The 19,714-nt window shown below is 44.6% G+C and overlaps 2 protein-coding genes across 2 annotated transcripts; one reads left to right on the forward strand and one right to left on the reverse strand.

Annotated features, from left to right (window-relative positions):
- Positions 1-309: 309 nt before the first annotated feature.
- On the reverse strand, positions 310-6,736 carry cyth4b (cytohesin 4b). The gene is made up of 13 exons (XM_037472084.2): positions 6,102-6,736; positions 5,065-5,147; positions 4,912-4,976; positions 4,410-4,476; positions 3,630-3,748; positions 3,441-3,521; positions 2,721-2,833; positions 2,397-2,545; positions 2,069-2,180; positions 1,650-1,726; positions 1,428-1,499; positions 1,132-1,286; positions 310-1,018 (listed from the first exon to the last, which is right to left on the reverse strand). Exons 1-13 carry the CDS (start codon positions 6,118-6,120, stop codon positions 937-939), a joined length of 1,194 nt encoding a protein of 397 aa, XP_037327981.2. The 5' UTR covers positions 6,121-6,736; the 3' UTR covers positions 310-936.
- Positions 6,737-7,006: 270 nt separating this feature from the next.
- rac2 (Rac family small GTPase 2) lies at positions 7,007-12,869 on the forward strand. The gene is made up of 7 exons (XM_037472170.2): positions 7,007-7,134; positions 10,119-10,190; positions 10,799-10,916; positions 11,017-11,079; positions 11,253-11,412; positions 11,844-11,975; positions 12,419-12,869. Exons 1-6 carry the CDS (start codon positions 7,100-7,102, stop codon positions 11,972-11,974), a joined length of 579 nt encoding a protein of 192 aa, XP_037328067.1. The 5' UTR covers positions 7,007-7,099; the 3' UTR covers position 11,975; positions 12,419-12,869.
- Positions 12,870-19,714: the final 6,845 nt, after the last annotated feature.

Genomic DNA, 19,714 nt, shown 5'->3' on the forward strand with positions numbered 1-19,714 from the left:
TGAGGTGAAGCTGGTTTCTGTTTCTTCCTCATGCTAAGGTGAAATTACTTACACACACTTACATACATATTACACATGACCCCAGCTACGATATGTTCATACGAGAATCAAATGAAGAAGTTCATGACATCTCAGGGCATTAAAATAAAACAAAGTTGATTTAGGTGTCTCCCTCTTAAAGAAGCACATGGGCATTTACGCACACACAGACACGCACACAGTAAATATGAGAAAGGTGTGGTCTGATCGTTTCAGAGACATAGCTGTCAATTTCCCCCTTTAACCCCAAACAGGATCCAGTCAGCGATGTCAACAAGCAGGAGAATACTTTTTATTAAATAATGCACGACACATCAAACTGACGCGGCGGAAGAGGAGCTAACGCAGTTCTTTCATATATTACAGTACACACTTTGCAATAAAAACAAAAGAGTAGTTTGACGTGATCAAACATATCTGTATTTACAAAACGAGGCATGAGCAACCTTCCTCAAATAACACCTAACCAGAACCGAGGCGTTGCATGACGAGGCGTCTTTTCTTTAAGCGTTTTGTTTGTGGTCGCTTAGGAGGCCGAGAAACGTCTTCCTCTTTTGTAGCGTCCGGCCGAGCTGCCGAGGCGTCCCACGCTTCGTTCCTCCGCCTGACCCGCCAAACTAAACCTCGCGCAGCAGGCAGATATCAACCAAAAAAATCAAGTTCTCCCTGCAGAAGATTCATCGACACCTTGAGTGCCTTTTTGTGCTGTGTGTGATGTACAAAAAACATGATCACCTTTAGTTTAGTCTGTAAAAAAGGAAGTGGAATGAGAAGTCTCTCTTGTATCCTAGACGACCTTTGTCCGAGTCCAGCCTCCGGTGTCCTAACTCGGCTGTGTTGAGGGTGAATGGCGCTGCGCTGCAGTACTGCTAATGTCCACGAGGGGCGCCGGCCCGCTCAGTCCTGAGGAGCTTGGTTTATCACCTTCTTCTTGCGTACAGAGACCAGATCGTAGAACGGATCCTTGGTGATACTCGCTCTGTTAGAAGTAAAGAGAGTCACTATCGAGCGGCCAATAGTTAGTGTGTGTGTGTGCGGCGAGGGGGGTTTGCGGTGTGCGTCCTCCTAATGTGTGTGTGTGTGTGGTCTGACCTGATGGCCTCGATCCAGGAGTCTCTCTCCTCCGCGCCGGCGGCACAGATGGTGTAAGACTGGTGCTTCCCCTCCACCACTCTGCCGTCTGTCTCCGTTTTACACGCCTTGATCTTCTGCCCTCGGCTGTTGGGGTTGTACAGCTCCAGACAGAACTACACAACAGCAGAGACATGCAACCGTCAGTCTGTGGATTTACAATCCAGTGAGCTGCCTCCAGTGTTGCATCCACAGGATAAAAACGCCCCCCCGATATCGATAAAACAAGCTTTGTAAAGCTCAGCTGACGACAGTACCGGTTTGCGAGGGTACGGCACTTCTCTCACGCAGAGGTTCTCCAGAGGGATGATTCCTCGTGGCTCTTTGTCCTGTGGACATTTAAAAGTAAGCCGGACAAGTCAGATGATGTCTCCATCGGCAGGGTGCAAAGGATGGATAAAGATAAAGGCATGATTGTGCTGTATATGATCTGCCCCCCCCCCCCCCCCGCATCAGAAGACAAGACTTTCAAGTCTTACAGTGGTGAACTCAAAGTAGTAAAGGCAGCTGTCAGTCAGGATGAACCATCGCCGCTTCCACGTCTTAACGCGACCTCCTGAAATTCAGAGGGCAAAATAAAGATGTTTTAAATATACTTTCTTTGAGAGTTTGAGTAACTTAACAAGACACACTACTGAGGTGTGAAGTCAAACAAGACCAGTGGTTTGCTTACACATTTTGGTAAAACCCAACACTGAGTCATTTTCTGACAGCTTCCTCTGTACTTCCCCATGTTTATTCTGTGTTTATTCTGTTAGTGAGATGTAATGTAGGATAGCAACACAGAGCTAATTTATACCTCCTCTCATCAGGGGCAGAGGGGTTGAAGATTAGCTATTTGATAAAAACCGATTCATTATGAATCATACAGACTGACGGCTCTGGAGAGGCCTCTTACCAAGTTTGAGGAGCCAGCCTTCTCTGTCTGGGTTGAAGAAGGTGTGAGTCAGATCATTCCCGTCATCCTCTGGGATTTTGAAAGGCTCGTTGCGAATGCTCTCAAACAGTTTCTGAGAAGATGAGATAAAAAGGTAGAAAAACAAAACCTAAGAATGTGCTACAACATAATGTCTCGTACCTTGTTATGCTACCTTGTTATGCTTACCTGTTAGGCTACATTGTCAGGCTACATTGTTGCGCGACCTTGTTAGGCTACCTTGTTAGGCTCTAATGTCTGCAGGATAACGTGTCTAACTGTCTTCCTGTGAGTGGCCCGAGGTTCTCACCGAGAGCAGGTCAGTAGGCAGATCCTCTCCGTTGTTGATGCCTCGGTTCATGGAGATGAAGCGCTCCAGAGGTGTCTTGTCCTTCACGTTGGGGTTGTGGAGGCTGGTGTTGAGCATGATGATGGCGAAGGACAGGATGTAGCACGTGTCTGAAAGAACACACAAAGAATCAAAGACAGCCACATAAGCTTCAAGACAGACAAACCTGGAAAGACACAATTATTATAATTAGAAGTCAGCGTAAACAGACATGACCATTTAATTACATCCACAAACAGGCAGGCCAGAGAGAAAGTGGACAGATGTAGATCTAGTGGAGCTCACCAGTGGACTGGAAGACATTAATGTTACAGTCACAGTAACGTGTGGCGAAAGCTTCCATCATACGGTCGATCTTCTGGGCTTCGCCGGGCAGACGGAAGCTCCACAGGAACTGTCTGTCACACAAACCCACACAACATCAGCCTCGGCATGTTTAATATGGTGCACCACACACAGGGAGAGGGAGGGGCACAGTTTCCAAAATGACAGAAAATTACCATGACTCACTGTGATAATGACATTTACTCAGGTACATACAAACACACTTGACATTAGATATCAGTCTTCCAGTTTATAATCTTAAGAGGACTCATCCTTTCTGTTAAATGCCACACGGAGAGACAACTAAGCCTCGATGGTGGTGGACTTTCACTCAGCAGACCTCTGGTCTGATGCTAAAAGTTTGGGACGTTCTGTTTGGTGTCTAAATTATACATTTTTTGTTCCTCGTCACAAATCCTCAGCCGAGATGATGAAATCACTGTGAGGTCATCAGGTTAATTTACTGGCACCTGAACAAGCGAGTACAAAGCTAGCGCTAACATCGGGCAAATCTTTTTCCCTGAGTAGTACTCAAACTTCTAATAACTCAATAAGTTATTTGATTGATAGTCTTGGTGTGATGAGTCTTGATTTGAGCGCTACGTGCTTCTGTTGGTGGTGAAGATGAGGACCACGATGGGTCAGGGTCGAAGACAGGAGGGAAGGTGAGAGGGATCTGACCTGAGGGCTTGGACCAGGTTCAGGTCGGAGAACTCGTGCAGCTCCACAAAGGCCTTCAGGGTCTGGAGGTGGAGCTCCTCCCTGTGGGACAAACGAGGGGGTGCTGTTCATTTTCTTCTCCCTCTGCGCCTCCCCTTTCCATTCTACCCACTCGCTACTCTCCGCCATTATACTCCTCCTCCTCCTCACCTGTCTCCCAGAAACTCTCCAATGGCCGTTTTGTTGAGTCCCTCCTCCTTGTAGAGGAAATCAGCGATGGATGGAGCGTCTCCATCCAGCAGCTTGTTCTCCACCAGGTAGTTTATGCCCTGCATGCAAACACACACACACAACATCAGTGTCTACATTTCTTCTTTTTCATCTGCCCATAAACGTATCTATGTTTAGAACATAGTGCTTTAACACACACACACACGCCGTGTTGCTGTTATTTGTGTTTAGTTTCATAATGAGCTCATTTCCGGTTGCCGGGCAGCTTCTGTAATCCTAATTCCTTAAAACTAATTCCTCTTCCTCTTTCTCCTCTGTGACTGGTTTGGAGAGGAACGGGACGACTCTGATTGTATTTGTTATGGAAATCTGAACTTTAAAAGCAGCAGACTCATACGCAGCATGGCTTCCTGCAGGCGATGAACCTGTGTGTCCATAATCATGTCTTTTAAATTAAAATCACAGCATAGTTTGTCTTTTATTCTACCTTATGTCATCATATTGATATGACATATTTCATCCATGGATCTCAGGGTAAAAGAAGAGACATTAATGGATGTAATGAATCCTTTTGGGCCTCTTAGAGCTTAGTACGTGATCAACACTATGAACAGGATCTTCATCCAGGAGTATAAAGCTAACAGGAAGTCTGCAGTGGACAAACAGACGTGTTTTGATGCTTTGTTTGCAGCTCCGTGTGGTTGAGTGACAGGAAGAGCTCATATCGAAATGAAGCTCGTCTCAAGAAGAGGAGCCCACCTTCCTGGGGTCCATGTTGAACTTCTTCTTCCCGTTAGAGAACTGCTTGCTCTTCTCCTCCGTCTTACTGCAGGGAAACAAACCATCATTCATTGAATCATTCGGATCATTTCCATTGGTTTTATTTCAATTCTATTCAGCAGTTCTGTAAGACATAAAAAGCTCATTCTTTCCTCACAGAAGCTCCTCTGGACTTTAACTATAACCACGATAACCACGCCGTGCTTTATATTGCAATATTAATGTTAAGTTATTTAGTAACTTAACATTAATAATATTTTATCCCCCAAACCTCGTCCTGTCTTCATTTGTATTAAAAGCTTCGTGACTGAGTTTCTGTCCAAATGATTTAGTAAATCCAACATTATGAATCATACCTAACTGGTACAAACAGCTTCATTGGCTCGTTGTTTAATTCACAGTGAAAATGAGGTTTGATCAACGTGAAGCTTTCATTATGAACAGTAAGAGGGTTTAGTGGGTTTAGTTTTATAAAACTCACTTCTCCTCCGCTGACTCGAAGGTGAGGACATCCGCCATGATGCTGTCAATCTCCATCTTCAGCTTCTGTGGGGGCAAAGGCTTCGATAGCTATATGTTTCCTCGGGGGGGGGGGGCACAACATTTATCATCATGTGTTTCTGTGTGCGTGTACCTGGATGTCATCCAGAAGGTTCTTCTTATACGTCTTGATGCTCTCGATCTCCATCTTCTCAGCGGCCGTGAAATCGGAGGAAACTGCACAAAAGACACCATGAAGGACTCAAGCGTGTGAGGAGATGACCACCTAGAGGTCACCTGGCCTCTTTAAACGGGCAGGACGGGCCGCAGGGTGCAACCATTTGAATAAACACACACACACAGGCGTATTTAAAGGTTACCACGGCAACGCGTGGAGTTTTCTCTGGGAGATGCACACTGAATATAAAGATTGAACACGGCGATGCAGAGAGAGGGAGACCAGTTCTAACAAAGCTCTGTGGAGCAACTAGTTTTTATCCAGATTCAAAGAGAAGTGAAACCTGATAAAAACAAGAAGTCCTATTGTAAATGTAAAATTATTTTATTTTGTAAATATTATTTAAATAAATAGAAATATATTCTATGGGTGGATGATGGGTGTTATTTATTTATTTAACCAGCTGTTGCATGTAGGAAATGAGTGGACGTGGTGGGACTTGAACCCTGGGGGATTTCAGGTGATCATCAGCGCTGAAGGAGGGACGCGGCGGTTTCTCAGTAGTCGAACACACAGTAAACCACGGGGTTGCACTTCCTGTTCAGATCTCAGGACTTCCACATCTCCGCCCTTCCTCTGCCCTCTTTCTGCAACCTTCACGTGCACCACCCATCTGGGTGGAGGACCAGCGGCATGCCGATGGTTCCCACCAAAGAGAGCGACTTTTGTCTTAGGGTCAGTGGTGGGACGGCCTCTTTCCCATCATGCATTTTGACAACTGTGCACCCTTAATACGACACTTAGAGGAAATTCAAACTGAGTGAAAGGCTGAAAACATATTCATGTCCCCCAGCTGTTTGTGAACTCACTTATTTAAGATGAACCTTTCAATGCGGCGTGTCGGTAAATTAACAAACAAAGTTCTCTTCACAAAACCAAAAACTCACTAGAGACAGAAACACAAAGTCTCTCAAATGAAATGTAAAATATAGAACAATGAACAAGGCTCCTACCCATTAGGCAATCAGTCATTTATATCCGAGGGGATGAATCCACGATGGGAAATATGCTGGCTGCCCCGCACACAGTGACACTTGAATGAAGCAGATGTTGTTTTGTAACCCCACCTCCTCCATCACAACATCACTCACAGAGAGTGACAGCTGCCCTTCAAAATAAGATCAAACAAGGAAATCAAAGGGAACAGGAAGTGGCTTTAGAAAGAGTCGATGGACAGAAATGAGACTCTTGTTTTGAAAGGCATGCCCCCTTGCTTCCTGTCTCACTGTGTTACAAGTCGGACTTGGTGGCAACATCTGCAGCATTCCAGCTGCTTTGTTTCTCTTGTGATCTGATGAATTTCTCCTCTATAAGATGATATTAGTAACACAATAAGAAAGTACATGAATCTCGTCCATGTTCACAGTTCTTGCTAGTGGAGAAAGATGATGCTGAGGTGTCATCTAGTGGTAACACAGGAGATCACAAGTCAGCTGATTCATAAAATAAGATAATCCTCTATTCATGTGATCACTGCGTCGTATTTCTTCATTTATTTTCATTTTCTATTATATTACAAAGTGTGTTTTAGTAAAAGCAGTAGAACCAAACCCTTATTGTGTGTTTGTGTGTATCGGTATGTGTGTGATATAAGGTTGTGTGTGTGTGTGTGTGTGTGTGTTTGCGTGCATAGGAAGAGGAAGTGTTAAACAGAGCTCACTTTTACACCCCCCCCCTCCCCTCCCCCCCTTTATCTATTGATCCACTCCGTTGACTCGTTGATCTCGTAATTCGTTCCGTTTGCACAAGTTTCGTTGTTCAGAGGAACAGAGAAGAAAAAAGAAAGAAAAAAAGAGATTGGTGCAGAAATGAAGAGAAGCTGAGGGAGGGGGGAGGGGGGAGGGAAGGGGGAGGGAGGGAGGGAGGTGTGCAACACTTCCTGTCCTCGCATGCTGATGTGCGTCTGGCAGCGCGCTCGCTGTCAGTGAAGAGCCCGACGCAGCGGAACAGGATGCAGGCGATCAAGTGTGTGGTCGTGGGAGATGGGTACGCCATTCTTCTTCTTCTTCTTCTTCTTCTTCTTCTCTTACTCCGTTATTCCTCCAGCTGCTTTCCACAGCCGCTGACCCGGGGGAAGGGGGGGGGGGGTCAGGGGTCAGGGGTTGTTGGATAGAAATGGTGGCGCGGCCTCGGGCTGAGCTGCTGAGGCTTGGTGGTGGTTACGGTGCAGCGCGGCATGCTGGGACACGCAACAGCTGGATGGAAGCTACGGGGGAGACGCTTCGCGGTGGAGTGTGGGTCCGTCTGCTCAGAGATTAAAACTCTGTCTTCAAGGTGGGGCAAACAGGGCCGGCTGTCAGGAGGGCGGGGGGGCGGGGGGGAAGGGGGAGGGGGGGTTGTGAGGCGGAACTGCACAGGCCATTTCCAGGTCGACGTTTCTTTATTTCCGAGGCGTTTGGTCCTTGAAGCAATGATCGATGTCTCTGTGAGGCGAGCAGCCACCGAGTGTTTGTCATTGTAACCATGACGACGGACTCATCCTAAAGTCGTAGCCTGACCCCGACAAAGCGCCCGTTCTGCCCCAACTCAACCCTCGTACGCTCTTGGCTTCCTGTGTGGCGATGGGCGGCGCCGTGACAATCTGTCAATCAATAAGACAAGCTGGTCGTGTTTGACGAATGACTGTGTTCATGCGCTTTTATTTTGAATTTCTCATGACGAGTCTGTGACCCCCCCTTTGTACGTTTCCGTTTATTGTAAACGAAAATATCGCATCATTCTGCAAGGAACCAGAATAACATCCATAGCATTATATTCTATATATATATATATATATATATATATCTGTGTATAATATGTATGTATATATATTTATGTATATATATATAATCGTATGGTGACGAAGCTCTCGAGTCAAGGATCAAACATTGTTGGTTTTCGGAGCTCTTTTCTCACTCAGTGAGGAAGAAAAAGCAGCTTCATGCTCAACTGAGTTTGCTTGCTTTGGCCCCGCCTTCCCTCTCTGGAGGACCAATCACTGTGAAGTAACTGTGCCCCACTTTAGGCCTCCCCGCCGCGTCAAAATTGACCACATCGAAAGAGTCATATTTGTAAAACGTTGATGTGTTTCACTCTGTACATTAAAGCAGTCCAGAGTTTTCCACTTCTTCTTGAAGGAAGAAGTGGGAAGTAGGAAGTAGGAAGGAGGAAGGAGGAAGTAGGAAGGAGGAAACACCCTCAGGACAGACGAGTCCAAACGTAATGTTTTCAGCTGGTCTGCGGTCAAATCCTCCTGTTGATTTATTCGTGACTTCCCTTGTGTTTCCGTAGCTTTTAAAAGTCAAATGAACACATTCCCCTCAACTCAGCCGACGCGTTTTATTGCCTAAAAATATCAGTTTTCTGTTTATTTTGAAAAACAAATGGACACATGTCACTGGATTCTAGTGGGAAAACACACAAAAATAAGCAGTACCTTTTCATCACATGTTGTATGAACTTTTTAATAAGGACACAAAGACAAAGGGAGCTGAACATTAAGAACAATAAACATCTGGCCTCTCACTTCCGTCCAGATTTGTTGTTTTTGGTAAAAAACGGGACGTGACTCGCTGTGCTAGCGGTTAGCTTAGCATCGCGCTGCAGCCTCTGCAGCCATTTTAAGTCACATGGTCTGTTGGAGGTGCAGCAGGGACAGAGAAGAGGACGTCTGTCCCACTGCGCTGATTAGGGAGTCTTTACAAACCTCGGCGTCTCGTCCTCTTCTTCTTCTTCCCGTCCTCACTGAACAATGAACTCACGCAGAAATGTCGCCTCGTGGCTGTTGGGTTACGTGTGAGAGCAGAAAGGAGAACAACGTATTGCTCTAGTTTCCACTAATCTACAATCCAATCAGCATCCGTCTTTAGGGTTCGGAATCAGACCCACCGGCTCGTCTGCTTTCATGTTCAGAACCACGGATCCATGAAGTGGATCTTTCTAAAGATGAGGAATGACAAGTTGTGCCACGATATCGTTCCTCGTTGCTGCTGAAACCGGTTAAATGTTCGTCAGAGGTCACATGACGTCTGCTGAGCCCCCCCCCCCCCCCCCAGGATGAAAGTAGTCCAAAAACACGATGCGTGTGTACATGGACACAATACATCGTTTTCAGCAGTTCTGTGTAGTTGACGACATTTGAATATTCACTGTGACTGTTTGGACTGAACCATGTGGAGGGAGACAGGGGGGTGGGGGGTGGAGGGTGGAGGGGGGGGGGGGGGGTCAGATTGTCTGGTTCCCTTTTTCAGAAATAACGCCTGGAACAGATCGCTTCCTATTTGGACTCAAACACAGCAGTGTAGTTTTACTAAGGGCTTAAGTAACTTTTGACCGTTTTTAATAGTACTAGTTCTAGTACAACCATGTAGTACTATATTTAGCTCTGTGTACCTTAGTAGTACCTGTGAAGTACAAGTATGAATATTGTAGCCTAGTACTAGCTGTGCTAACTAACTAAAGCTAATAACTAAACATGTCCTTCTTCCACGTGTACTGTGGCAGTAAATCCCCCCCCAGGCCATGGATTCTGGGTGGGGGGGAGAGGAGGGAGGGGGGAGAGGAGGGGGGGGGCGGGCAGGTTGAAACTGGTCCGGAGCAGCTCTTTAGGCTCCACCATCACGTGATGCTTTTTGTCTTCTACAACCTGATGTATGATGTAACAACACATAGAACACAAGGTTATGTTCATGTTATCCTCACAGCTCGTCTTCTTTTTAGAGAAGATTTTATGCACTGAATCAGGTTTGAATGTGACTTCACCATCAAACATTAGATTTCTCCCACAATGCACTGCAAAAACAAACTGCACCATCTGCTGAATGAAAAATGACAAGAAATATATACAATAAAAATCTCCTTTATTATCTGTGTATATTTACATGTACACTCATATATTGTAGAGTACTGTTGATGGACTTTGTGTGTCTGTCTCTGTGTGTCTCTGTGTGTCTCTGTGTGTCTCTGTGTGTCTCTCTATTGGTGTGATTCAGAGCGGTGGGAAAGACATGTCTCCTGATCAGCTACACGACCAACGCGTTCCCCGGGGAGTACATTCCCACCGTGTGAGTATACACACACACACACACACACACACACACACACACACACACACACACGTCTGACAGGTTTAGGCCTGTAAGTTTACTTAATAACTTTAACTTCCAGTTAAAATAAAAAGTGTAAAAAAGGAGTGAAATGTAAGGGATGATCTATAATGAAAGCTTTGATGCATTAAACCATCACACTGATGGTAGTAAAGTTAGAGACAAGAACAAAGACAATGATGAAAATAAGATTATTCAAATGGGATGAGATGAACAAATCAAACGAGAGGAAAAGAAGTGTGAGTTCATTTGAGTCTTTAAAAGCTGTTGTGTGTTTTCTAAGCACACACGAGGTGTTCTTCTCATGAGGGACTGCAGTGTTTCCATGTGACCACACGGAGGCAGCGCTGCGTAGACATCAAGACCTCCAGCTGATCGCTTCCTCCAAACAGTCTGGAATGAAGATACTTTGATCCTAGTAGTAGTCCAGTGATCATCACTGCAACCAGAAGGCTTCATGAGCTGCTGCTACACGACCTTTAGAAGAAGGAGCTCGTTTCTGGTCCTACGAGACTCCAACTTTAAGATCTCAAGGGTCCCCCTCCCCCCTTTCTCCCCCCCCCCAGGTTTGACAACTACTCGGCCAACGTGATGGTGGACAGCAAGCCGGTCAACCTGGGCCTCTGGGACACAGCTGGACAGGAAGACTACGACAGGCTCCGCCCCCTGTCCTACCCACAGACGGTGATCACATGATCTCACACACACAAACAGATCTCACCTGTCATCAATGCTCCACCTGGTCCATCTGGCGTCCTTCTGACCTCCTGGTCTCTCCGTGCAGGACGTCTTCCTGATCTGTTTCTCCCTGGTGAGCCCGGCGTCCTACGAGAACGTCCGAGCCAAGGTGAGTCCCCTCTGAGCCGCGCCATGTGGACTGCTGAGGGACAGGAGACCTGAGTCAAAGAAGCACGCGTCACGTGACCCGCCCTCCTCCCCCTGTCGCACTCCTCATCCACTTGCCTTTGTTTCCTCCCTCCTCGCTCCCTTCTCACTTGGTCTCTCTTGAATTATTTCCAGTGGTACCCGGAGGTCCGTCACCACTGCCCCTCCACCCCCATCATCCTGGTGGGCACCAAGCTGGACTTGAGGGACGAGAAGGACACCATTGAGAAGCTGAAGGAGAAGAAGCTGGCCCCGATCACCTATCCTCAGGGCCTGGCTCTGGCCAAGGAGATCGGTGAGAGATGGTGTCCACGTTCTCAGCTCCACCTTCTCCGGTCGCTTTTGGTTTGGTAGCAAAAGAACGAGATGGACAAATAAATGTGACTGACATCACTTCCCATTTATCTATGAATAGGTATTAAAACCAATGGATTATAATAGGTAATAAAGTAGGTATAATATGTGTGTTACTACAGAAAAGCCTGATTGCTTTATATGAGAGTTAAAAGTAATACGAGTTCATATTGAACTTCATTGGTCAGATTGACAGAAGCACGAAAACCATCATTGACGATGTTATGAAATCAGATGAAAGTGAATTGAGTTGAAGGCTGGAAGCTTAAATGTCGTATCGTTGGATCTGCAGAGGACAGTCGGCCAGACGTTGGTGTCTTCTGGTGGATCTGCTGGTTTCAGGTGTGATTCATTCCGTTTGTGGCCTCTCAGATTCGGTGAAGTACCTGGAGTGCTCGGCTCTGACCCAACGCGGCCTGAAGACGGTGTTCGACGAGGCCATCCGGGCCGTCCTCTGTCCTCAGCCCACCAAGGTCAAGAAGAAGCCCTGCTCGCTGCTCTGAGGTAAGTCCTCGGACAGGTCAACGCGCCTCCAGGTGTCCCAGCCAGAGAGCGCTGGTTTCACACCTGCTGCTTCTGGGAGAGTGAAGCGTTCGCTGCACCTGTGACAAACAAACAAAGACAAAAGAGTGAATGAATCACAGTGAGACACAATGAGAATAAAGGGGATTCTCCCAAAGAAATGTCCCTTTAGCGTGAAAGGAGAATTCATCCATTTGGAGCATGTTAGTAATTACTTACCTTCAGGTGAAAAGTCTCTCACGGGACACGAGCAGCAGTCTCCTAAGAGAAGGTCTTTTTTGTTGAGTCAGCTCCTTCTTCTTCTGCAGGTTGAAATTTAATGGAACAAGAAGACGTGGCGAAATGTCGTATTCAGTATTTCAATTGTTTGCTGCACGATGCTCTTGCAGATTTATATGGACTAAACTGTTTTGGGTTTCTTGCAGGATCAGAAAAGAAGACCTTCAGACCTTCAGACCTCCAGACCTTCAGACCTGAGGTTGAAGATGTCAGAGTTTTGTTATGTTTCTAAAAGAGTTTCACAATATGAAATACATTTTGCTTTTTCAGTTCTGATAAATGGGACTAGATCTTTCTTCACATCAAGCTTCATAGCAGCAATAAATCCCTAAATGAGGATTTACTGCCCCCCTCCACAGATTCACATTGTTGTTCAAAGGTCAGCTTCATGTAATTCGGGTGGGGGGGGGGGGGCTTCTTAAAGGTATTATTTGGTACTGAGATCAAAGTGTTATAGTCAGATTGGTTCATAACGTATTTCTACTGGATCAGAAATGTAGTTTTCTATGAGCAGGAAGATGAACAATGTTGTACCTGAATAAGAGTTATTTTTTGTTGTCATATTAAAATAAAATACATTTCATCAAGGAAAACCCCCCGCGGATGAAAAACTGGTCATTTACTGCAGGGATGAAAGTAGTGAAATCATGAAGAGCCTGAAGGCAACACGAGCACTTGTGTGGCTTAAGTTGGATGATGATGATGAAAACACGCTGAAGACACGTCTCCCAAATTACGTTAAGTCCATTCGTATGGAAGTAAATCTGTGCCATCGGGGGTTGAAATAAAAAGTTGATTGAATTTCTAGCACTGAATATTTATGCATTGAAATTATGTACCTGAATGTTTTTCAACATTAAAACACCGCAAAAAAATTCAACCTAAAAAAAAAAAATGTTGAAATATTCGAAATGGAGGCTAAAATATTCAACCCCAAAAAATTCAACCTTGGCACACCAACATCCGGAGGTTACAATATTCAACCCAAATAAATTCAACCTTGGCACACCAACATCCGGGACACTAAGGAAGAGCAATCGATTCTAGATTCAAGATCAGGAGCGTGCGTCAAGCTGAAGGAGCGAGCACCCAAAACACCTTCGGCTTTGGATTGTAAACATGTCCAATAATAACGGGGCTTTAACTCTTCTTCATGCCATCAGTGTGGCAACGTATGAAGAAATACATAAAAGAACATATAATGTTCACCCTAAACCAAAACGTTTGCTTGCCACTGACGATATACAACTCTATTAAAATATACAAATCAACTAAATTCCCTTAAGCTCGGTTGGCCGAGTGGGTAGCACAGCCGCTCTGTGGCACTACGTTATTTTGCGCGACACGGTTCGAATCCCGGTTGTGGCGGACTTTTAATAAATGTTCTTTTATGTATTTCTTCATACGTGGCAGTGACGTAGTGCTCACTTATACAATCGTAATCGCTGCAATGGATATGGGATGCATTTTTGAACATTTTCAGAACAATATGTTTGCAAATGTGTGACGACTCAAGTGACGGAGGCAGACAACACCTGCCTGCCGGGGGAAAACAAACACCCACCCGTAGCCAAACCAGTAGTTCAAAAACCAGTAGGCACGTAACACCGTCACTGAAAAATGGGTTCTCGTTTCAGACTTTACGAGCAAATACAGGATCCCTTTGAGATAAATTCTAAAGCCTCGCATTAAGACGTACATCCCTTTATGTAAGACTCTGCGCTACTTGCAGGTCGCTGTGTTGTGCCAGATCCTCAATAAAGTTGGCCATGACCATGAAGACTCATTTAACGTTTCGTGGACTTTGAATGTCGCTTAATACCCAACTGAGATCGGCTTGTGCCGCTGTGAAAAAAGATCCTTTCACCGACGCTACTGCGGTTATTCCTGCATGTCCTGTCGGGTTTATGCGTCTGCACGCTCCGCTAAAGCCGCTGCCCCCCCACTACGATACAGCGGCTCATGTGCCTCTTCAAGCGCGTTCCTGGTTTTAAAACTCCGCCAATCACTCCTAACAGCTTGTCCAAGGATCTCAGCATTATTAAATGAATTCAAAACTAGAAGAAGAGGCGTATTGTGAGCGGCTGTACGCTCTCGTTTAACTTCCGCTTAGTTCATGTCCAACACAGTCTGTTAATGTACAAATGTCAGCTGTCTATTACGGAATCTTACAGACACAAACCACACTGATGACATGAAGAAGAGTTAAAGCCCCGTTATTATTGGACATGTTTACAATCCAAAGCCGAAGGTGTTTTGGGTGCTCGCTCCTTTAGCTTGACGCACGCTCCTGATCTTGAATCTAGAATCGATTGCTGTTCCTTAGTGTCCCGGATGTTGGTGTGCCAAGGTTGAATTTATTTGGGTTGAATATTGTAACCTCCGGATGTTGGTGTGCCAAGGTTGAATTTTTTGGGGTTGAATATTGTAGCCTCCATTTAGAATATTTCAACATTTTTTTTTTTAGGTTGAATTTTTTTGCGGTGTTTTAATGTTGAAAAACATTCAGGTACATAATTTCAATGCATAAATATTCAGTGCTAGAAATTCAATCAACTTTTTATTTCAACCCCCGATGGCACAGATTTACTTCCATACATTCGCCTTCTGGACAAACATCTCTATGACTTTGGAGTAAAAGTCCTCTTTATCTTGTTTTAGTTTCTACAGTCTCTTTGTCTCATGAGACATTATTGCTCTTCTTTGGTCGGTCTCATTCAGACTCTGTTTTCAGTCTTAAAGGACTGATGCGCTGCACTTGTCGTTCGCTAACGTTACTTGACTGTTTTAGCTAGCACGTGCTAACTATGCTATCTGTCCGTAAAACGTGAAGAAAAACAACAGCAGAAGGAGCCTGTGTGCTCAACACGCCCCCTTCAGGCAGACGGAGGTACTGACTCAGCCTCCAGCAGTGAGAAGCAGGAGTCCAGCTGCCTCCTCACCGCGGCGTTATGTCAGATTAACAAGACTAAAATACGTGAAATACAGGACCCAGACTATGGGGTGTGAGGACATGTGATACAACTGTACAAACATTACATTGGTGACATATAGAGACAATAATTAGACATGCTCACATTGAGCAAAAACATGAGCTGTTCGACCGGGTGTTTGAGGGATTACGCAATTCGAGAGGAGGCCGCCTCCCCATAATTGAACAGGAAAATACACAAATCAGCAAAATTGCCCATAATAATCATTGCATTGATTCTAATCTAATAATTACACTTCTATCAGAGATCAGTGGACATATTTTTTTCAATCAGTAACCGTGGTCATGTAATATTTTTTTGTTTGTAATTTGGTTGTTTTAGTTGCATAATCCTGATTCATTGATTTAAGATTTTTTATTTCAGGTTCTTTGAATCAACACAAATATTTCAATGTGACTAAATGTACAATAAACTTGACTATGAAGAGCCCAAAACCTTTACACACACAAACACACACACACACACACACACACACACACACACACACACAGTTGAAGGTTCTTACATAAACACAAACTCACTTTTAATGGAAGGTTTTTTTGTGATTAAATTACCTCTAAAGACATGTTTGTATTCTTTAATGTGTCTTTAATTGAAGGCGTCCTCTGGCTCTGCTGTGTCTCCTGTCTCCGTCCCTCACAGTATTTCCACATGTACCTGTGTCCACTGAAGATCCACCTGCAGCTTTTTATTAGAGTTACTTAATGAAATGTTGCCAGGTGTCGTTGGCTGATAGAAACACAGCAGCTCAGGTGAGGACCAATCAGCTGTCTGTCCACACAGGCTTTATGGTGGGACACGTCCCCATATTTTAATAAACGATCCTTGTCTCTGTCTCATTGTTCCTTCACAAGAGGATCTTTGTTCTCACTGATATCAGTCCTCATCCTACAGAAGCACCAGTATCTTGTATATTTCACTCATATCTCACTATCGGCATTATGGGAAATTGTCCTCACTTATATTTCCAGGTCACACGTTTCATTCTATTTGTATTATTCATTTACAAGATGAAATATAAAAACAACAAGAGGATTAGAAGTTTAAACATAACAGTAAGAACATTTAGTCAGACATTGAGAGGTCAGATATTCTATTCTAGCAGGGTTAGGGGTCTTTTATTATGATATAGGAAAAATGCAGCCTCTGGGCTTTGAACCAACAACCCTTTGGTCCCCAAAGCATCTCATTGCACCACCGTCATCTCTGATTTGCACAACTTTGCAGCTCCTGGTTCTTTGGAATAAAGACTGTTGGACCTTTTCTGCTCGTGGTTCCAGGGCCTCAACCAGCATGACAAGATAGTACTGTATAGAATTAGAATAGAATTAGCTTTATTGGCAATGTATTTGTACCTCCTGTTTGTCCTCTACAGATGTACTGTTCTTTACAATACATCTTTACAAATAAACCAGAAAACATCAAAGACGTCATTATTGTATAAGTATTATTTTACACACAGGAAGTGGGAGCAGTTAGGTGTCTCGCTCAGGGACAGTTTGACATGAGACATGGAGCAGCCTGTAATGTATCCACATGATCCTCTTGTGAAGGAACAATGAGACAGAGAAAAGGATCGTTTATTAAAATATGGGGACGTGTCCCACCATAAAGCCTGTGTGGACAGACAGCTGATTGGTCCTCACCTGAGCTGCTGTGTTTCTATCAGCCAACGACACCTGGCAACATTTCATTAAGTAACTCTAATAAAAAGCTGCAGGTGGATCTTCAGTGGACACAGGTACATGTGGAAATACTGTGAGGGACGGAGACAGGAGACACAGCAGAGCCAGAGGACGCCTTCAATTAAAGACACATTAAAGAATACACACACACACACACATACAGTATATATATATATATATATACTGTATATATATCATCACCTCTGTGTGTGTGTGTGTGTGTGTGTGTTTGTTCATAGTCAAAACGCACAAAAACAAAGTTCACTTTACATTTAGTAAAATTTGAATATTAATGTTGCAATCAAATATATTAATTTGATAAATCTTAATTTTTGAAAGCAACCAAACAGAAAATGTTCAATATTACATGTATACAAATACCATTACTAATACTACCACTACTACTACTACTTAAAGGTTAAATGTTGACAGTAATGACAGTGATCATTAAGAACAAACTTCTCATGTTCTTCACAGATGTCATATCTAATCATTACTTATAATACACATTCTAAGACTTAAAAGCAGGACACGAGGATCATGACCTGCAGCCCAGGAGCCAACGTGTGTTATTCAAAGAATGCTTGGAATGTGGTACCTGCTCATACAACTCCTGCAGCTAACGTTCATTTAACAACCATCAGAGGTTCTTGTGTACTCTGATCCTGTCCTGGACGATGAAGGTACTGTCCTCCTCTGCTCCACCATCTGACTCTTAATGCTTGTTGGTCTGAACTATTTCTGACAAATATTAAAGGTTTACAGGGACATTTCCTCCTGAAGCCTTGAGATGGACTCCTCTCATTCACCTTGTGACTCTCCTCCTCCTGAATAAGTTCAACTTGTGTCTTCATGACATTTGCATGTGTAGCCGTGTGAACCAATGGGGTTGTGTGGATTAGCCTCCATGAGGTGATTGGTGGCTGGAGGTCAGCAGGTCACAGAGGACTCCTCTCAAAAGGCCCCGTGTTGCAGCAGGAGGAACATCTGTGGAGGAGATGGCTGCCATGACGAGTCTCGTCCTTCTGCTGTGGGCCGGTAAGTCTGCTGCTGCTTCCTCTGAGTGTCTCTCTGCTCCATGGAGCTCTCATGGTCCTCACATGTTCTCTGTGAGTGGTCTTCTGCTGCTGCTTCCTCTGAGTGTCTCTCTGCTCCATGGAGCTCTCATGGTCCTCACATGTTCTCTGTGAGTGGTCTTCTGCTGCTGCTTCCTCTGAGTGTCTCTCTGCTCCATGGAGCTCTCATGGTCCTCACATGTTCTCTGTGAGTGGTCTTCTGCTGCTGCTTCCTCTAAGTGTCTCTCTGCTCCATGGAGCTCTCATGGTCCTCACATGTTCTCTGTGAGTGGTCTTCTGCTGCTGCTTCCTCTGAGTGTCTCTCTGCTCCATGGAGCTCTCATGGTCCTCACATGTTCTCTGTGAGTGGTCTTCTGCTGCTGCTTCCTCTGAGTGTCTCTCTGCTCCATGGAGCTCTCATGGTCCTCACATGTTCTCTGTGGGTGGTCTTCTGCTGCTGCTTCCTCTGAGTGTCTCTCTGCTCCATGGAGCTCTCATGGTCCTCACATGTTCTCTGTGAGTGGTCTTCTGCTGCTGCGTCCTCTGAGTGTCTCTGCTCCATGGAGCTCTCATGGTCCTGACATGTTCTCTGTGAGTGGTCTTCAGGTTCTTTCAGACCTTTAATTCTTGAGTCTTTCATCTTCTTTCTACACATGAAGCCCTTTGATAGACAGTAGTGTAACAGCAGGGACATTGTCTCTCTGCTGGAGACAGGTTACCCTAACCCTAAGACAGAGAGTCAATACACTTACTGTCTTCTTTTCCTCATCTCCACCTTTTTGCATCATGGTGGACTCTGAGGACCCGCTGTGATAGAACTGATGAATGGCTCCTTTAAAGCCATCAAAGACCTGATGGTCCTCAGTCTGCTCCTCATAGACCAATGGAGACATAGTTCAGCAGCATTTAGTCCATTTATACCAACAGTTATTGATCTGTTGTTCTCCACTGATGACAAACACAGGACTTTGTGTTCCAGGTGTCACAGCGGCTTCACAGGTGGATCTGCACAAGAGGGTCATCGGAGGTCGAGATTGTTTACCAAATGAGCGTCCTTATCATGTGGCTTTAATTATTATTAAAACTCATAACATAATATCTCTCTGTGGTGGCACTCTGATCAGTGATCAATGGGTACTGACTGCGGCTCACTGTCATAAGAAGGGATGGTGAGAAAGAGACAACTTTACCTTAAAAATAATAACTACATGTTTCCCACTCATGAAGTAAATATTATGGCAACAGCATTAATAATGTTAATGTTCAGTAACTAACATTGAACTGATATGTATCCATAACAACTCTGTGATGTTTCCCTGTACTTTCTACCTATTTGTAGGAAGATAACAGCAGTTTTAGGGAAACTCGAAAGTTTAAATAAAGAATTGGACATCAAAGACAAACCTAAGAAATATCGGGACAAAGACGGTAAACATGACCTCATGCTGCTGAAGCTGCCTGAAAGCGTTCCGAGTTCTGATGTTCAACCTGCAGTTCTTCCTACGGACTGTTCACAGCATCCCAAAGAGTGAGTCACGCGCTTTGTTTCTTTTATTAAGACGCACTGTTTAACTCAAACAACCATGAAATCTTTCTCAAGTAGCTGAAGTCCAGAGTTTAGTTTCATCTCCCCTGGTAACACATTGAATGTGGTCTAGTTTAATGTGGTCCATGAAAGAAGGATCAAGGTGTAAAGCAGCAGTTAGTAG

This window comes from Pungitius pungitius, chromosome 9 (assembly GCF_949316345.1).
Source record: "Pungitius pungitius chromosome 9, fPunPun2.1, whole genome shotgun sequence".
In the NCBI taxonomy this organism is placed as follows: Eukaryota; Metazoa; Chordata; class Actinopteri; order Perciformes; family Gasterosteidae; genus Pungitius; species Pungitius pungitius.

Bases quoted from the DNA above. Each gene is read 5' to 3' on its own strand.
- cyth4b (XM_037472084.2), bottom strand. The intron at 4,477-4,911 runs GTGAGTTTTATA...GTTTCCCTGCAG, and splicing joins TTCGAGTCAGCGGAGGAGAA to TAAGACGGAGGAGAAGAGCA. The intron at 1,727-2,068 runs GTAAGAGGCCTC...TCTGAATTTCAG, and splicing joins AGGCTGGCTCCTCAAACTTG to GAGGTCGCGTTAAGACGTGG.
- rac2 (XM_037472170.2), top strand. From the start codon at position 7,100: ATGCAGGCGATCAAGTGTGTGGTCGTGGGAGATGG. The intron at 10,191-10,798 runs GTGAGTATACAC...CCCCCCCCCCAG, and splicing joins GGGGAGTACATTCCCACCGT to GTTTGACAACTACTCGGCCA. The intron at 10,917-11,016 runs GTGATCACATGA...CTCTCCGTGCAG, and splicing joins CCCTGTCCTACCCACAGACG to GACGTCTTCCTGATCTGTTT.